The sequence below is a fragment of the Taurulus bubalis genome (assembly GCF_910589615.1).
Source record: "Taurulus bubalis genome assembly, chromosome: 1".
Classification (NCBI taxonomy): domain Eukaryota; kingdom Metazoa; phylum Chordata; class Actinopteri; order Perciformes; family Cottidae; genus Taurulus; species Taurulus bubalis.
This window is the reverse complement of record NC_136589.1, coordinates 1552695-1573080: the sequence shown is the minus strand read 5'-3', so window position 1 is coordinate 1573080 and position 20386 is coordinate 1552695. Positions and strand designations below refer to the sequence as shown.

The 20386-nt window shown below is 46.6% G+C and overlaps 1 protein-coding gene across 1 annotated transcript in view; it reads left to right on the top strand.

Moving 5' to 3' along the window:
* Positions 1–352: 352 nt before the first annotated feature.
* The window catches only part of sema5ba (sema domain, seven thrombospondin repeats (type 1 and type 1-like), transmembrane domain (TM) and short cytoplasmic domain, (semaphorin) 5Ba), a gene marked incomplete at both ends in the record, with an annotated part of 86212 nt that continues 66178 nt past the window's right edge, over positions 353–20386 (top strand). Inside the window, 2 exons of the mRNA XM_079231688.1 lie at positions 353–524; positions 17885–17984. Coding sequence (XP_079087814.1) covers positions 353–524; positions 17885–17984 — 272 coding nt within the window. The remainder of the gene's footprint in view (positions 525–17884; positions 17985–20386) is intronic.

Sequence of the window (20386 nt, the reverse complement as noted above, 5' to 3'; positions counted from 1 at the left end):
CCTCTCCTCCTCTCTTCCTCTCCTCCTCTCCTCCTCTCTTCCTCTCTCTCTTCCTCTCCTCCTCTCTCCTCCTCTCTCTCTTCCTCTCCTCCTCTCTCTCTTCCTCTCCTCCTCTCTTCCTCTCCTCCTCTCTTCCTCTCCTCCTCTCCTCCTCTCTTCCTCTCTCTCCTCCTCTCCTCCTCCTCCCTCTTCTCCTCTCTCTCCTCCTCCTCTCCTCCTCTCCTCCTCTCTTCCTCTGTCCTCCTCTCCTCCTCCTCCTCTCCTCCTCTTTCTCCTCAGCGGTCTGAACGTGTTTCTCTCTCTCCTCAGCTGACCCAGAGGTCACGTGACCGTGAGAGGAGAGGTCATCACCATGACGGCGTCCTCGCAGGACTCCACCCCCTCGTCTGTGGCCGGCCTCTTCCTCCTCCTCCTCTTCCTCCTCCTCCTCCCGGCCGCCGTCGTCCTGACGACCCCGCCGCCGTTCGACCCGCTGACCCGACCGGAGTGCGGCAAGAAAGAGCACCCGAAGGTCTCCACCCAAGGTCAGAGGTCACGCTGGCTCCATGTGATGTGTTCAGGGAGCTGTGTCTCTTTCAGCTTCATGCATGTGTTGTGTTCAGGGAGCTGTGTCTCTTTCAGCTTCATGCATGTGTTGTGTTCAGGGAGCTGTGTCTCTTTCAGCTCCATGCATGTGACTTCACCTCTTCTCTCTGATGGAGGAGTCATTCTGCTTTAATACAACTATTACACAAACTGTATTTTCAAATCTGTAATTTTGAAAGTATAATACCTGAGAACCTAAAGGATGAATCAGTGTTGAATCTTAAGATGCGTTCCAGTAACCTCGGAAATGTGAACTACAGAAGCTGGAACTGTTTCCGTGTGAGACTATGATCAGCATCAGTCGTCTTTCACTTTCACTTTAACCTGTAGTCTGCAGGTTCGTCCCGAGTCCTTGGTCCAGTCGTCACACATGACTGTAGTCTGCAGTCACTACAGTCTGCATTCTGCTGTGAGACTGTGTGTGTGTGCGCGCATGCGTGTGTGTATGTGTCAATGTGTGTATAGACTTCATATAGTGTTCGGTATTTGTGTGTGTATTTGTGTGAGTGTGTGTGTGTGTGTGTGTGTGTAGATACGTAGCATCAGGATAAACATACTGAACGCGCCACGATTACAATGTAAAAGACATGTTCCAGATGCATGGAGGCTTGTTTCTGTGGGGAGTAACTGTGTGTGTGTGTGTGTGTGTGTGTGTGTGTGTGTGTGTGTGTGTGTGTGTGTGTGTGTGTGTGTGTGTGTGTGTAATTTATTGGCCTTGTGCATCTTCAGCGCCGCAGAAGCTGAGATTGTTTTTCAGCGTCCAGAAATGAAATGTACGTCTCACTTTTCCCGTCAGCAGAATAAACCGTTTTCATAAACGCACCTTTTACCCCGCTGCAATAAAAGCTCAGCGTCCGGCTGTGAAGCAGCGACACGACAAGATGGAGATGATTGTGCCGAATAATGTCGCTCTCCATCTCTCCTCTGCACAACAACACCAGGTTCTCTGTACAGTAACACCAGGTCCTCTGCACAACAACACCAAATCCTCTGCACAGTAAGACCAGGTCCTCTGCACAACAACACCAGGTCCTCTGCACACTAACACCAGGTCCTCTGCACAACAACACCAGGTCCTCTGCACAGTAACACCAGGTCCTCTGCACAGTAACACCAGGTCCTCTACACAACAACACCAGGTCCTCTGCACAGCAACACCGGGTCCTCTGCACAGTAACACCAGGTCCTCTACACAACAACACCAGGTCCTCTGCACAGTAACACCAGGTCCTCTGCACAGTAAAACCAGGTCCTCTACACAACAACACCAGGTCCTCTGCACAGTAACACCAGGTCCTCTGCACAGTAACACCAGGTCCTCTGCACAATAACACCAGGTCCTCTGCACAACAACACCAGGTCCTCTACACAGTAACACCAGGTCCTCTGCACAGTAACACCAGGTCCTCTGCACAATAACACCAGGTCGTCTGCACAGTAACACCAGGTCCTCTACACAGTAACACCAGGTCCTCTGCACAGTAACACCAGGTCCTATAGACAGTAACACCAGGTCCTCTGCACAATAACACCAGGTCCTCTGCACAACAACACCAGGTCCTCTACACAGTAACACCAGGTCCTCTGCACAGTAACACCAGGTCCTCTGCACAATAACACCAGGTCGTCTGCACAGTAACACCAGGTCCTCTACACAGTAACACCAGGTCCTCTGCACAGTAACACCAGGTCCTCTGCACAATAACACCAGGTCGTCTGCACAGTAACACCAGGTCCTCTACACAGTAACACCAGGTCCTCTGCACAGTAGCACCAGGTCCTATAGACAGTAACACCAGGTCCTCTGCACAGTAACACCAGGTCCTCTACACAGTAACACCAGGTCCTCTGCACAGTAACACCAGGTCCTCTGCACAATAACACCAGGTCATCTGCACAGTAACACCAGGTCCTCTACACAGTAACACCACGTCCTCTGCACAGTAACACCAGGTCCTCTGCACAATAACACCAGGTCGTCTGCACAGTAACACCAGGTCCTCTACACAGTAACACCAGGTCCTCTGCACAGTAACACCAGGTCCTATAGACAGTAACACCAGGTCCTCTGCACAGTAACACCAGGTCCTCTACACAGTAACACCAGGTCCTCTACACAGTAACACCAGGTCCTCTAAACAGTAGCACCAGGTCCTCTACACAGTAACACCAGGTCCTCTGCACAGTAACACCAGGTCCTATAGACAGTAACACCAGGTCCTCTGCACAGTAACACCAGGTCCTCTACACAGTAACACCAGGTCCTCTAAACAGTAGCACCAGGTCCTCTACACAGTAACACTATAGAGAGATGAGTAGAGAGAAGGAGAGATGAATACAAAGAAGGATAGATAGAGATTGCTGTGTTCCTCTTGAAGGAGATGTTTGTGCTCATGGAGATTGGAGGAGGAAATAAAATGTCTGCTGTGGACAGGAAGTGAAAGTGAAGATCGGGCCAGAAACTTTCCTGGGATTAGAACCCTCCCCCTCCTGAAACCCATGAAGACATCCCCTCAGCGTTTAGTCTCTCCTCTGGGCTCGGGGTCAGAACTCTGGGTAATGGAAGCAAAGCACTCTGGGACGTTGGGTCTTTTTGTAATGGATAGAACCGGCGAAGAGGTTTTTATCATCATTCATCTTCGCCGTTCTGGACTCCATCCTCCAGCTGTTTATTCCACCAGAGCGTTCTGGGCTCCATCCTCCAGCTGTTTATTCCACCAGAGCGTTCTGGGCTCCATCCTCCAGCTGTTTGTTCCTCCAGAGCGTTCTGGGCTCCATCCTCCAGCTGTTTATTCCACCAGAGCGTTCTGGGCTCCATCCTCCAGCTGTTTGTTCCACCAGAGCGTTCTGGGCTCCATCCTCCAGCTGTTTATTCCACCAGAGCGTTCTGGGCTCCATCCTCCAGCTGTTTGTTCCTCCAGAGCGTTCTGGGCTACATCCTCCAGCTGTTTGTTCCTCCAGAGCGTTCTGGGCTCCATCCCGGTCTGGTCACTTAGTTGGACGCGTCCCCCTCAGCTGCTCTCTGACAGAGCGTCCTGTGCGTTCTGAGTGAGGATCCGTCATGAGCAGAGCTGGAGTCTGTCTCCCTGATGGACGTCTGGGGAATCATTTATTGATCGCTCTCATCTTCTTTTATCAAATAACTTCATCAAATATGAAACTCCTGCTTCCTCCTGCTGCTGGAGGCGGAGCACGGGGAACTTGTTGCTCGTCTTCTTCGTCTCTCCGGGTGGAGAGCTCATACCCTCTGGTCTGACATATCTCATGAAGGGTCTTCACTCCGTATATTAATATTTAGCAGCAGCATTGGTCAGTTCATGGCTGTACGGTCACTTCCACCTCCTTCAAATGGTACGTCCTGCTTGATTAATATTTCATATTTGACAACAACAGTTGTTCTCAGAGTTCATCAGAAACTCAATACTAGGATCTAATATTTCACAATCATTTTTTTAATGGATGCAGTTTTCTGGGCGAGTCGCCACAGAACAGTTCATAAAGCTGCAGTTATGAAGAGTGTTCATCAGCGGCTACAGGCTCAGCCTCTCATAGTCACTGCTGCAGGAACAGATCCTGACTCATTGTTACACATCTTACAGGTCCATAGAAACAACTCCTGGAATCCACTCTGCAGACGTATAAATACATAAACACATAAACACCGTCCTCTGGGTTCATAAGTTTAAGAAGAGATTAAAATCACAAATCATTGTGTCGGCATGTCATCTTGAACACGATGTTTCACCACACACACACACACACACACACACACACACACACACACACACACACACACACACACACACACACACACACACACACACACACACACACACAGGTTTTAATCCAGTGGTTCAGTTAATATTACTATATGAATGATCACATTATTTATGAAAATAAGGATTCATAATTACAAACAAACACAAAGTAAAATAAAATAAAAGGTGACCTTTTAAAGTAAAAGGACTGAAATAATAATTTATTGTAGAATTTACACATGAAATCAAGCTAATAAATAAATGGTCAAAAAGTCATTTTTCTCGCAGACCAACACATAGAGCAGTCTCTTGTAAAAGCTACATGATTGTATATTTAACATAACCATGTGTTCCTGCAGGACTCACTTTAAAATAATGTAAGCAATAAACTATAACGTAGAAACAAACTAATGTTATGTGTTCGTGTTTTTGATCTTCCATCCCAACTCTTTGGGTCGTAGCTTTCTTAATTGTTTTATACAATGGATTAAAAGATAATATACTTTTACATCGTTCAGACAGCATGGTAGCAGACAGGAGGAGGAACAGGCCTGGAATACATGCAGCTAGCAGGTCCACACTCATCCTGACCAAAGAGTCCAGGACTTTAAACCAAATGTCATGACAGACATTTAGTGAAGTCTGGGTGTAAACAGTAAGAAGTGAGTAAATGTAGTATTTAAACTAACAATGAGAACACAAAGCATACAGTAAACCTTAAATGACTCAAATGAATGAGACAATAGTTTGATTAAAAGAATAAACATTTATATAGATGCCTGTATGTATGCCTGCTTATATTTTGAGTCTTTCTTTTAAAAGCATATTCATTATTGCAAACTCAGCGTAAATGAACGTCATGAACACATGAATATAACACATTTACATGAACACATGAATATAACACATATACATGAACACATGAATATAACACATTTACATGAACACATGAATATAACACATTTATATGAACACATGAATATAACACATATACATAAACACATGAATATAACACATTTACATGAACACATGAATATAACACATATACATGAACACATGAATATAACACATTCACATGAACACATGAATATAACACATTTACATGAACACATGAATATAACACATATACATAAACACATGAATATAACACATTTACATGAACACATGAATATAACACATATACATAAACACATGAATATAACACATTTACATGAACACATGAATATAACACATATACATGAACACATGAATATAACACATTTATATGAACACATGAATATAACACATTTACATGAACACACGAATATAACACATTTACATGAACACATGAATATAACGCATTTACATGAACACATGGATATAACACATATACATGAACACATGAATACAACACATTCACATGAACACATGAATATAACACATTTACATGACTTTTACTAAACCTTTGGGTTTTATTTTTTTCAAGGACTTTTCCAGGTCTGGAAATAACCATTTTAAAACTCAAGGACTCTTCCAGGTTTTCCATGACCTTTGAACCCTGCTTATAACAACAAACTGGTAATACATTTGCGTTGATGATCTTCCATCCCAACAATTTAAAGATTGAAGACAACTAGACCCTTCTTTGGCTCTACCCTAACATTGATTTAACCCCCAACAATACCAATGAAGCGCCGATGCTCTCACGCTCATGCGTTCCTCCATTCCTCCGTGCCGGACGGTGGGATGGACCTCCTCTCTGCCAGCTGCTCGCTGGACAGGAAGGAGCAGTGATCAGACTGTTGGCAACACTCTCTCCTCTGAGGACTGATTCCATTTTGCAGAATGACCTTGTAACTCTTCCGGGTCGTCTCCGGTTTGAAGGTCTCTGCGTGTTCTTCTCTCTCGGCAGCACGTACAGTACGTCTGGTGATGAGTCGTCTCCGCCCCCGGAACCAGCTTTTAGGCGCCGGTAACGCTCATCACCTCGTCTACACTCAGCCCACCAGAGAGAGCCGTGAAGTCGTAGTCATACGCAGAGTCAAAACTCCTGTTTGTATGAAGGAGAAAGTCTTCAGCACAAGGCCGTTGCTTCCCGATGAGGAGGTGGAAGTCAGTTTTACATTTCGTCCAAGAAGTGAAGAGATAGCTTCAGCCTTCCAGTTTGAGTCCATCCACAAGGTGTAGGAGCTCCGTCTCTTCACAGAAAGCTGTCCTCAACATGTGTGAAGTAGGAAGAGAGATTCCTCTTTCACTTTCATTGGGACTCATTGCCTGAACCTAAAATAACCGGTGCTGCTTCTGCCCAGCAACCCAGGAAAGATAGGACAGAAAGCTGCTTCACATTCTTGTCTTTAAAGGTATTTCACACATTCTTTTGATATCCCAGCTTATGAAGTTGTATATTAGTCATTTTACTTTACTATTATATTATATATTGCCTCACCGTCTCATGAGCTGCCACACAACCAGCTGTGAGTCCGTCTGGAGAATTCATGGAGTCGGCTGTGCATCATGTTGTGAGGCCCAGAGAACGGGTTGTGTGTGTGTGTGTGTGTGTGTGTGTGTATAGGAATCCACCTGGTTTATAAGAGAAATAGATAAACTCTGCCCCTTCATCACACTCAGCTCAGCAACATCCATCAAGGACATGAGACGCTTCATGAGGAGCTAATGTTGATGATAAGAGAAGGGGAGGAGCCTCAGCCTAACTGGTGGTGTTGCTCAGCCTAACTGTTGGTGTTGCTCAGCCTAACTGGTGGTGTTGCTCAGCCTAACTGGTGGTGGTGTCTCAGCCTAACTGTTGGTGGTGTTGCTCAGCCTAACTGTTGGTGTTGCTCAGCCTAACTGGTGGTGGTGTCTCAGCCTAACTGTTGGTGTTGCTCAGCCTAACTGGTGGTGTTGCTCAGCCTAACTGGTGGTGTTGCTCAGCCTAACTGTTGGTGTTGCTCAGCCTAACTGTTGGTGATGTTGCTCAGCCTAACTGGTGGTGGTGTCTCAGCCTAACTGTTGGTGTTGCTCAGCCTAACTGGTGGTGTTGCTCAGCCTAACTGTTGGTGGTGTTGCTCAGCCTAACTGTTGGTGTTGCTCAGCCTAACTGTTGGTGGTGTTGCTCAGCCTAACTGGTTGTGTTGCTCAGCCTAACTGTTGGTGTTGCTCAGCCTAACTGGTTGTGTTGCTCAGCCTAACTGTTGGTGTTGCTCAGCCTAACTGTTGGTGTTGCTCAGCCTAACTGGTTGTGTTGCTCAGCCTAACTGTTGGTGTTGTTGCTCAGCCTAACTGTTGGTGTTGATCAGCCTAACTGTTGGTGTTGCTCAGCCTAACTGGTGGTGGTGTCTCAGCCTAACTGTTGGTGGTGTTGCTCAGCCTAACTGTTGGTGTTGCTCAGCCTAACTGTTGGTGTTGCTCATCCTAACTGTTGGTGTTGCTCAGCCTAACTGTTGGTGTTGCTCAGCCTAACTGTTGGTGTTGCTCAGTCTAACTGTTGGTGTTGCTCAGTCTAACTGTTGGTGTTGCTCAGCCTAACTGTTGGTGTTGTTGTCTCAGCCTAACTGTTGGTGGTGGTGCTCAGCCTAACTGTTGGTGTTGATCAGCCTAACTGTTGGTGGTGTTGCTCAGCCTAACTGTTGGTGGTGTTGCTCAGCCTAACTGTTGCTTTGCCAAACAGTTGGTGTTGCTCAGCCTAACAGTTGGTGTTGCTCAGCCTAACTGTTGGTGTTGTTGCTCAGCCTAACTGGTTGTGTTGCTCAGCCTAACTGTTGGTCTTGCTCAGCCTAACTGTTGGTGTTGCTCAGCCTAACTGTTGGTGTTGCTCAGCCTAACTGTTGGTGTTGCTCAGCCTAACAGTTGGTGTTGCTCAGCCTAACTGTTGGTGTTGCTCAGCCTAACAGTTGGTGTTGCTCAGCCTAACTGTTGGTGTTGTTGCTCAGCCTAACTGGTTGTGTTGCTCAGCCTAACTGTTGGTGTTGTTCAGCCTAACTGTTGGTGGTGTTGCTCAGCCTAACTGTTGGTGGTGTTGCTCAGCCTAACTGTTGGTGGTGTTGCTCAGCCTAACTGTTGGTGGTGTTGCTCATCCTATCTGTTGGTGTTGCTCATCCTAACTGTTGGTGTTGCTCAGTCTAACTGTTGGTGTTGCTCAGTCTAACTGTTGCTCAGTCTAACTGTTGGTGTTGCTCAGCCTAACTGTTGGTGGTGTTGTCTCAGCCTAACTGTTGGTGGTGTTGCTCAGCCTAACTGTTGGTGTTGCTCAGCCTAACTGTTGGTGGTGTTGCTCAGCCTAACTGTTGCTCAGCCAAACAGTTGGTGTTGCTCAGCCTAACAGTTGGTGTTGCTCAGCCTAACAGTTGGTGTTGCTCAGCCTAACTGTTGGTGTTGTTGCTCAGCCTAACTGGTTGTGTTGCTCAGCCTAACTGTTGGTGTTGCTCAGCCTAACTGGTTGTGTTGCTCAGCCTAACTGTTGGTGTTGCTCAGCCTAACTGTTGGTGTTGCTCAGCCTAGCTGGTTGTGTTGCTCAGCCTAACTGTTGGTGTTGCTCAGCCTAACAGTTGGTGTTGCTCAGCCTAACAGTTGGTGTTGCTCAGCCTAACTGTTGGTGTTGTTGCTCAGCCTAACTGGTTGTGTTGCTCAGCCTAACTGGTTGTGTTGCTCAGCCTAACTGTTGGTGTTGCTCAGCCTAACTGTTGGTGTTGCTCAGCCTAACTGTTGGTGTTGGCTCATCCTAACTGTTGGTGTTGCTCAGCCGAACTGTTGGTGTTGCTCAGCCTAACTGTCGGTGTTGCTCAGCCTAACTGTTGGTGTTGTTGCTCAGCCTAACTGTTGGTGGTGTCTCAGTCTAACTGTTGGTGTTGCTCAGCCTAACTGTTGGTGGTGTTGCTCAGCCTAACTGTTGGTGGTGTTGCTCAGCCTAACTGTTGGTGTTGATCAGCCTAACTGTTGGTGGTGTTGCTCAGCCTAACTGTTGCTCAGCCAAACAGTTGGTGTTGCTCAGCCTAACAGTTGGTGTTGCTCAGCCTAACTGTTGGTGTTGCTCAGCCTAACTGTTGGTGTTGCTCAGCCTAACTGGTTGTGTTGCTCAGCCTAACTGGTTGTGTTGCTCAGCCTAACTGTTGGTGTTGCTCAGCCTAACTGTTGGTGTTGCTCAGCCTAACTGGTTGTGTTGCTCAGCCTAACTGTTGGTGTTGTTGCTCAGCCTAACTGTTGGTGGTGTCTCAGTCTAACTGTTGGTGTTGCTCAGCCTAACTGTTGGTGGTGTTGCTCAGCCTAACTGGTTGTGTTGCTCAGCCTAACTGGTTGTGTTGCTCAGCCTAACTATTGGTGTTGCTCAGCCTAACTGTTGGTGTTGCTCAGCCTAACTGTTGGTGTTGCTCAGCCTAACTGGTTGTGTTGCTCAGCCTAACTGTTGGTGTTGCTCAGCCTAACTGTTGGTGTTGCTCAGCCTAACTGGTTGTGTTGCTCAGCCTAACTGTTGGTGTTGCTCAGCCTAACTGGTTGTGTTGCTCAGCCTAACTGGTTGTGTTGCTCAGCCTAACAGTTGGTGTTGCTCAGCCTAACAGTTGGTGTTGCTCAGCCTATCTGTTGGTGTTGCTCAGCCTAACTGTTGGTGTTGCTCAGCCTAACTGTTGGTGTTGCTCAGCCTAACTGTTGGTGTTGCTCAGCCTAACTGTTGGTGTTGCTCAGCCTAACTGTTGGTGTTGCTCAGCCTAACTGTTGTTATAATGTAGTAAATGCGTTCCCACTGCAGCTGCTGCTCATTTCCTGCTTTTCATTGTTGCTTTTCATAACCTCATCCTCGTCTTCACTCTCTTCATCCCTCCGTCACCTCTCCTCCTCAGTCGGCTTCTTCTTTTCTCTCTATGACGGCAGAAAGAGAAAGTATTCTGATCCCATGTCTCTTATTCTGAGCCTCAGTCGGTTATTAAAGTGTCGTGAGCACATTGATAGAGGAGAGGTGTGCAATGTGCAACTGTCAGAGTCTGCGTCCTGCGTCCTGGTCTGTATTGATGAGGCGGGCTGCAGACGGGACGAGGTCCTGGTGTGTATTGATGAGGTGGGCTGCAGACGGGACGAGGTCCTGGTCTGTATTGATGAGGCGGGCTGCAGACGGGACGAGGTCCTGGTCTGTATTGATGAGGCGGGCTGCAGACGGGACGAGGTCCTGGTGTGTATTGATGAGGCGGGCTGCAGACGGGACGAGGTCCTGGTCCTGATGGACCGCATGTCTGAGCGGCTCATGACTCTTACATGACTCTCACATTCCCTCTCGGAGGGAAAGCGGTTCCCCGGGCTCTCCGGGCTCCGAGTAGCCCATCTGAGTTCAGTCAAGTGGGAGGATGTGAGGAGGGAAAGACGAAGGAGGGTGGAGGGACAGTTACGCTCCACTGAGGGGCTCAAACCGTCGCCCTCTGCCACACGGAGAGGGAAAGTTAGAATAGCAGCCAGTGAGCAACGGGACGGGGAGGAGCCAGAGGAGCAGTGAGGAGGAGACCAAACATGCAGCCGATAAGGAAAGAGAGAACAGCGTTTCTGCTCCTTCAGAACTGAACAACAGCAGATATTTGTGGCATTTATGCGCCGCCTGTTTCAGCTGTTTGTGCTCCAAGTGGATGCATATTGTCTGTAAATGTGTGTATTGTGTGTAAATGTGTGTATTGTATGTAAATGTGTGTATTGTGTGTAAATGTGTGTATTGTATGTAAATGTGTGTATTGTGTGTAAATGTGTGTATTGTGTGTAAATGTGTGTATTGTGTGTAAATGTGTGTATAGCAGAATGGCTCCATCCCTCCACGCTGGTTGTTTCCCATGTAAGCATCATTGTAAGCATTAAGCTTGAATGTCTTCAGACGGCGTCTCCCTGCGTGATAATTGGCGGCAGCTGGGCGCCACGTGACCCGGATCCGCCACCTCGCCCTGAAGATAGACATTTTTAATATTGCCTATTTCCAGCGAGTCGTCTCCCGTTAACGAGACGGCGTTCCCCTGAAGGGAGGCGCTGCTGGACGGATACCTTCACAGAGACGTGTCACGGCTCATTAAGCCCGGCGGCCGGAGGGGAGAACTCAACCAGATGACTGATCGTCATGACGATCATCAAACATGTGAAACACTGCAGGATGCTAATGTTTGAAATGTGTTGTCGCTTCAAACTCGTCAAATACCAACAAACTCTGAGGCTCGCGGTCTCTTCTGCTGCCGCTTTCTGTTCATTGTATATGTAGAGTCTTTTCAAAATCATCTTCCTTCTTCCCAGAAAGTTTTAATTTTGTATTTTTTTTAAAGACACTATGTTCAAAATTAATGTCCTCTGCTCGTTACGGCATATTGGCTTTTCAAAATAAACGTCCAACTTTTATAGGTTCCTCAGCAGAAGTACTTTAGGTTATAGGTTGAGGCGGTTCTGGTGGAATAAGTGTAAAATAACGGCGCCTGTAACGTAACTTGCGTTAGCTAACGAAGCGTTAGCTATGTGCACAAGTTAGTGAAACTACTGTAAAACACTTCAACATGAACAACAACCCGTCAAAGAACACACCCAGCTTGTCAAACTAAAGATCTGATTTGTTGAAGTTCATGACAATCAACCACAGCGTCCTCTCTCTGTGTTCTTCAACCTGCAACGGCTTCAACTGCTTTGCTGACCTAGAGACACAGAGGTGAAATCTGATTGGATGAAACTGTCCTTAAAACCAGCTGCACTGCTGCAGGCTGATGGCAGAGCAACAGAGGAAGACAGGAGCTGTGCAATGAGAAAAAAAGCTGATAGGGAAAAATAATTATAATACATGTAGTGTATTTGTGAAAACTATTAAATGATAAAATAGCTATAACTTAGTGATTCTGTTTAGGCCAGCAGAGAAGACTTACAGGCCCAGACGGCCATCACTGCATGTCTTTAGGAAATGTACAAAATGTCACGACGATCCATCCAATCGTTGTTGAGATATTTCAGTCTGGAGGCAGAGTGACTGTGTTCCTCTCGAGAGGATCAACGCTGCACATTCTGCTCTATAAATGCTCTATAAAAGCTCTTTAAATGCTCTATGAATGCAGCAGCTATTTCGTGCCCATTATGCTCCACCTGTGAAACGTGTCTGTTCAGGGGCAACGGCTCTCTATTTGCTTGAGTCTTTCCCGTAATGGCATTGACCCACCGGCTCTGAGGCGGACCGGGTCTGATGGAGCAGACGAGCCGGCGGCTCCACGCTGACGATGAGATGAAACTCAGATTGGATCTTTATCGGAGCGCCGAGTGGAGGGAATATCACATTCCATCAGGCTCAGGTGATAAACGACGGCGCCGTGCGTCTGTTTGTTTGTTTGAGCGACGCGTTGAGCGCTCACTGCCTCAGCCGCTATGAGCTGCTGTGACGGGTCTACATCCAGACCTCTACATCCAGACCTCTACATCCAGATCTCTACATCCAGACCTCTACATCCAGACCTCTACATCTAGATATCTACATCCAGACCTCTACATCCAGACCTCTACATCTAGATCTCTACATCCAGACCTCTACATCCAGACCTCTACCAGACCTCTACATCTAGACCTCTACATCTAGACCTCTATATCTAGACCTCTACATCTAGATCTCTACATCCAGACCTCTACGAGACCTCTACATCTAGACCTCTACATCCAGACCTCTACACCTAGACCTCTACATCCAGACATCTACCAGACCTCTACATCCAGACCTCTACATCTAGACCTCTACATCCAGACCTCTACATCCAGACCTCTACATCCAGACCTCTACATCTAGACCTCTACATCTAGACCTCTACATCCAGACCTCTACATCTAGACCTCTACGAGACCTCTACATCCAGACCTCTACATTCAGACCTCTACATCCAGACCTCTCCATCCAACCTCTACATCTAGACCTCTACATCCAGACCTCTACATGCATACCTCTACATCCAGACCTCTACATCTAGACCTCTACATTCAGACCTCTACATCCAGACCTCTTCATCCAGACCTCTACATCTAGACCTCTACATTCAGACCTCTACATCCAGACCTCTTCATCCAGACCTCTACATCTAGACCTCTACATCCAGACCTCTACATCCAGACCTATACATCCAGACCTCTTCATCCAGACCTCTTCATCCAGACCTCTACATCCAGACCTCTTCATCCTGACCTCTACATCTAGACCTCTACATCTAGACCTCTACATCCAGACCTCTACATCCAGACCTCTACATCCAACCTCTACATCTAGACCTCTACATCTAGACCTCTACATCCAGACCTCTACATTCATACCTCTATATCCAGACCTCTAAATATAGACCTCTACATCTAGACCTCTACATCTAGACCTCTACATTCAGACCTCTACATCCAGACCTCTTCATCCATACCTCTACATCTAGACCTCTACATTCAGACCTCTACATCCATACCTCTTCATCCAGACCTCTACATCCAGACCTCTACATCCAGACCTCTTCATCTAGACCTCTACATCCAGACCTCTTCATCCAGACCTCTTCATCCAGACCTCTACATCCAGACCTCTACATCCAGACCTCTACATCTAGACCTCTACATCTAGACCTCTTCATCCAGACCTCTACATCCAGACCTCTACATCTAGACCTCTACATCCAGACCTCTTCATCCAGACCTCTTCATCCAGACCTCTACATCCAGACCTCTACATCCAGACCTCTACATCTAGACCTCTACATCTAGACCTCTTCATCCAGACCTCTACATCCAGACCTCTACATCTAGACATCTTCATCCAGTCCTCTTCATCCAGACCTCTACATCCAGACCTCTACATCCAGACCTCTACGAGACCTCTACATCCAGACCTCTACATCCAGACCTCTACGAGACCTCTACATCCAGACCTCTACATCCAGACTCGGCCGTGCAGGCGGGAAGGAGCTGGATGTAAAGAAGCGATGGAGCAGAGAGGAGACGCACTAATCCATTTCCAGAGGGGAAAAGATAACGCAATAATCGTTTATCAGGTCCGGCCCGGGCCCCGGGTCCCAGATGAGGGGGGGTCATATTCATCCGGCTTTATTGCCCCTCTTTGCCCGACCGCCGGTCAGATAGTCACAGAGGTGAGGATGGAGCAGTTGTAGCAGGAGGATAAACGTCCGTCAGAGCGAGTCCTCACTGTCATGGCTGCTCTTTACAAGCTCCTGAGAGATGATGTTTATATGCTCGTTCCACTGTGATGTGATTCATGCGCCACATTAAAGTGAAGTGAGCTAACAGCTCCTGTGTGGCTGCTGCTGCTTAGAGAACCGTTCCTCCCTTTACGGCTGGCGTCACCTGTTTGAATCATCCGGTTTCATGAGGGTGTAAGTCACTTTAACGCTGCGCCGTCCAACTAAATTATAGGATTTTTCTATTTCTGGATGTTTTTTCTGAATATGTTTAGTGAGTAACGTAAGGGGGCGGAGCTTAGGGTAGGTTTGATGTTCGACCTCAAACAGACTTCCACGTTCTTGCTAACATGATGAGACTGTTGAAGGGAGGATTACCTGGATTATGAGGATTTAATTAAAGGAGGAATATTCAAGGGTTGATTTTCCACTCAAAGAAAAATTTGCCACTGAGTCACAGACGTTGTAATTACAACTATTAAAATATAAAAATGAGTTTAAGCCCTGCACGCTGCATGGGGGCTGGAAGCTTCCAGTCATACATGAGCACACACACACACACACACACACACACACACACACACACTGAGACGGTCGACCCGTGTACTCGTGCACCATTGTCAGAAACGTGTGCACGTGTGTAATATGAATATTTATGGAGTGCAAGACAAGGCCTTCGTGATGTATTATGTGTGCTGATGCTATCAGTGATTCAACTGTGTGTGTGTGTGTGTGAGTGTGTGTGTGAGTGTGTGTGTGTGTGTGTGTGTGTGAGTGTGTGTGTGAGTGTGTGTGTGTGTGTGTGTGTGTGTGTGTGTGTGTGTGTGTGTGAAGTGTTTTACAGCCTATTATTCATTCTTAAAGGTTACATTACTTAATTAAAAATAATTGTAGTAGCCGGTAAGGTTCCTCTCGTGTGTTCAATGAGGGGCTTTTTGTTAATATCATAACCTTGTATCGTATTATTGCTTCAGGTGGTGCATGTGGCGCCACATATGAATCATTTATTGAAAATAAAGATTAAAATAAATGATTGTATTTTAGAGGTAGGGGAAAAATCAATACAGCATGTTATTGCGATATTTTGCATGGCAATATGATCAATATGACCGATACAAAGTATCAATCTTTTATGAACTATTTATTTTGCAGATACAAAGGTAACCTCTTGGTACAGATGTTTTTTCAACTAGATGTCAACTAGAGGATGCCGTTTTTGTGTGTGAGCCGAACTGGCAGAACGTATCGTGAAATATGATGTTATGACTTAAATATCCTGATAATATCGTATCCTGACTTAAGTATTGTGATAATATCGTATCCTGACTTAAATATCCTGATGATACCGTATCCTGACTTTAAGTATCGGGATAATATTGTATGAATAATACAATTGATAATATTGTATTGTGATAATATCGTATCGTATTTAAGTTATGTGATAAACATCTTATTAAGTCCTCTGGTGATTCCCACCACTTCTGTATTAATGGTTATTATGGTATGGTGTAAGTTAACATATTGAGAAAGTAGATATAACTTTCTAAACATGACTTTTATTCCAACTATCACAAATATTTGTCGTGAAAAATAAATCAGGAGACGACGCTCGCATCTCGTCACAAAAACCTCCGTCAGGTTCAGACTGCCAGCAGCTTCCTGTTCAACATCTGGACCAGACAGGATGTGACAGATCATCCTCATTTCACTGTCAACACTGTGTGTGTGTGTGTGTGTGTGTATCCAGCGCAGCATGCTGTACTGTAGCTGCAGCCGTCTGTCTTTGTATATATATATATATATATATATATATATATATATATATATATATATATATATATATATATATATATATATATATTTGTATATATGTATCTCGTAATGTCTGCAGCATATGGCCGTCAGTCCTAAACGTGATCTGATGGAGAGTTGTTTTGCTGCTCGCTGACTCGTTTGAAACTCTTTGAAGTGGTTTCACACCGAAGCCTCCGGCTCTCCGCCGTCTTTAATGTTCAAAGAAGAAGAAACGTTAAGGTTTAAAATGTTAAAGGAGAGAATGGAGTTATCAGCTGTGAGCCAATGTTTCACTCATGACCGGCACACGTCTTCTGTTCCTGGTTTCACAGTGTTTATATATATATATATATATATATATATATATATATATATATATATATATATATATATATATATATAAACACTCTATATCTATATTCATGTAGAGGCGTTACGCTGGTTCACCAACACTGAGCTCACAGTGAGAAGTGAAGCAGAAAGCACGGACGATCTTTCAGCCCTTTGCTGCTTCTTGAGTCCTTAATCCCTTCAAAGGAAGACGGGCCGTGAAGCTCCTGTCTACAGGTTTACTTTGACTTAATATAAAAACACAATCATTTTAGAAATAATAAACAGAGTGTGCTGCTGAGTTTAAAAGACTTTTCCCACTAAATTGTCCATCAATCATACTTTAGGTTTCCATACTTTTATCTTCTTTTATCTGCGGTTTAGAAAGTGCCGTTACATTTAAAGTCATTATATCAGATCTGCTCCAATGTCACGCCACAGCTTTCGTGCTCGATGCATCTCAAAGCGCTTTTAGGATGTGAAAGTGGTGCAGCCCCATACAAGAGAAAGACCTGAACCGTAAACCACAGACCAACCCGTGCTCCACGCCGGGCCGCTCGTCCTCCAGGACTCTGATGGGCTGCAGGCTCTGTCCCTGTCCACAGGGGGCGCTGTCTGCTTTCAGGGCAGCGTGTTGCGGTTCCTCCTGTTGTTGCTAGAACAATCCATGGACCGCTTAGGCTGGAAAACGGCAAAAAAAGGAGTGTTTGGCGGACAAACACAGGACTTTCAAGCAGGCGACCGGGGTTCGTGTCCCAAAGGGCTCCATGCTCGTTAAGGGGTTTCTGTTTTTACCTTAAGCCGATCTACCGTGTTTCTCCTGAAGCGAGCTGTATGGTTCTATAACTAGACACGTGAAATGTCCTTAAAATATTGTACTTTTTTGACATGCGACAGGTTGGATATTCACAATCAATGATAAAGAAGAACATCTTCTGGAAACTACACTTATTGATTCACAACGAACCCTTTGAGCCTCATAAAGAATGAAGCTGCTCGTAAAGCAGAGAGACTCTGAGCCTCATGAATATGAACGCTGTCGTAGTCTGGAAGTGTCACGCTGTTACCGCCGGCATGATTCAGCACCTCGCTCACCCTTTCTCTCGCCCTCTCCCTCTCCCTCTTCCTCTCTCTCTCCCCCTCTCCCTGTTCCTCTCTCTCTCTCTCTCTCTCCCTCTCCCTCTTTTTCTCTCTCTCTCTCTCCCTCTCCCCTCTCTCTCTCTCCCTCTCTCTCTCTCTCTCTCCCTCTCTCTCTCTCTCTCTCTCTCCCTCTCCCTCTCTCCCTCTCTCTCTCAGCTCTCAGCCCGTGGATCTCGTCGTTCTCTCGCCCCGGCGTGAGAGACTTCTCCCAGCTGACCCTGGACCTGACGAGGAACGAGCTCATCGTGGGCGCCAGGTGAGACACTGTGGGGCCGTTGAGCCAGCGAGGAGCCCTGAAGGGCCTCTGAAGGGCCTCTGAAGGGCCTCTGAAGGGCCTCTGAAGAGCCTCTGAAGAGCCTCTGAAGGGCCTCTGAAGAGCCTCTGAAGGGCCTCTAAAGGGCCTCTGAAGAGCCTCTAAAGGGCCTCTAAAGGGCCTCTGAAGAGCCTCTAAAGGGCCTCTGAAGAGCCTCTAAAGGGCCTCTGAATGGCCTCTGAATGGCCTCTAAAGGGCCTCTGAATGGCCTCTAAAGGGCCTCTAAAGGGCCTCTGAAGAGCCTCTAAAGGGCCTCTGAAGGGCATTTGAATGGCCTCTAAAGGGCCTCTGAATGGCCTCTGAAGAGCCTCTGAAGAGCCTCTGAAGGGCCTCTGAAGGGCCTCTGAATGGCCTCTGAAGGGCCTCTGAAGGGCCTCTGAAGAGCCTCTGAAGGGCCTCTAAAGGGCCTCTGAAGAGCCTCTAAAGGGCCTCTGAAGAGCCTCTAAAGGGCCTCTAAAGGGCCTCTGAAGAGCCTCTAAAGGGCCTCTGAAGAGCCTCTAAAGGGCCTCTGAAGGGCCTCTGAATGGCCTCTAAAGGGCCTCTGAATGGCCTCTAAAGGGCCTCTAAAGGGCCTCTGAAGAGCCTCTAAAGGGCCTCTGAAGGGCATTTGAATGGCCTCTAAAGGGCCTCTGAATGGCCTCTGAAGAGCCTCTGAAGAGCCTCTGAAGGGCCTCTGAAGGGCCTCTGAATGGCCTCTGAAGGGCCTCTGAAGGGCCTCTGAAGAGCCTCTGAAGGGCCTCTAAAGGGCCTCTGAAGAGCCTCTAAAGGGCCTCTGAAGAGCCTCTAAAGGGCCTCTAAAGGGCCTCTGAAGAGCCTCTAAAGGGCCTCTGAAGAGCCTCTAAAGGGCCTCTAAAGGGCCTCTGAAGAGCCTCTAAAGGGCCTCTGAAGAGCCTCTAAAGGGCCTCTAAAGGGCCTCTGAAGAGCCTCTAAAGGGCCTCTGAAGAGCCTCTAAAGGGCCTCTGAATGGCCTCTGAATGGCTTCTAAAGGGCCTCTGAATGGCCTCTAAAGGGCCTCTAAAGGGCCTCTGAAGAGCCTCTAAAGGGCCTCTGAAGGGCCTTTGAAGGGCCTCTAAAGGGCCTCTGAATGGCTTCTAAAGGGCCTCTGAATGGCCTCTAAAGGGCCTCTAAAGGGCCTCTGAAGAGCCTCTAAAGGGCCTCTAAAGGGCCTCTAAAGGGCCTCTGAAGAGCCTCTAAAGGGCCTCTGAAGAGCCTCTAAAGGGCCTCTAAAGGGCCTCTGAAGAGCCTCTAAAGGGCCTCTGAATGGCCTCTGAATGGCTTCTAAAGGGCCTCTGAATGGCCTCTAAAGGGCCTCTAAAGGGCCTCTGAAGAGCCTCTAAAGGGCCTCTGAATGGCCTCTGAAGAGCCTCTGAAGACTTAAGAGTAAAGATTTACTCTTAAGTCTTTAGTCTTAAGACTAAAGACTGACGGACGTTACCATCTGGCTGTGTCTTTGTGTGGTTGTGTTAACACGTTGTGTCTTTGTGTGGTTGTGTTAACACGTTGTGTCTTTGTGTTGTCGTTGTGTTAACACATTGTGTCTTTGTGTGGTTGTGTTAACACGTTGTGTCTTTGTGTGGTTGTGTTAACACGTTGTGTCTTTGTGTGGTTGTGTTAACATGTTGTGTCTTTGTGTTGTTGTTGTGTTAACACGTTGTGTCTTTGTGTCGTGTTAACACATTGTGTCTTTATGTCGTTGTGTTAACACGTTGTGTCTTTGTGTGGTTGTGTTAACACGTTGTGTCTTTGTGTTGTCGTTGTGTTAACACGTTGTGTCTTTGTGTGGTTGTGTTAACAGGTTGTGTCTTTGTGTGGTTGTGTTAACACATTGTGTCTTTGTGTTGTCGTTGTGTCTTTGTGTGGTTGTGTTAACACGTTGTGTCTTTGTGTCGTTGTGTTAACACATTGTGTCTTTGTGTCGTTGTGTTAACAAGTTGTGTCTTTGTGTGGTTGTGTTAACAGGTTGTGTCTTTGTGTGGTTGTGTTAACACGTTGTGTCTTTGTGTCGTTGTGTTAACACATTGTGTCTTTGTGTCGTTGTGTTAACACGTTGTGTCTTTGTGTGGTTGTGTTAACACGTTGTGTCTTAGTGTGGTTGTGTTAACACATTGTGTCTTTGTGTGGTTGTGTTAACACGTTGTGTCTTTGTGTTGTCGTTGTGTTAACACATTGTGTCTTTGTGTGGTTGTGTTAACACGTTGTGTCTTTGTGTTGTCGTTGTGTTAACACGTTGTGTCTTTGTGTGGTTGTGTTTACACGTTGTGTCTTTGTGTTGTCGTTGTGTTAACACATTGTGTCTTTGTGTGGTTGTGTTAACACGTTGTGTCTTTGTGTTGTTGTTGTGTTAA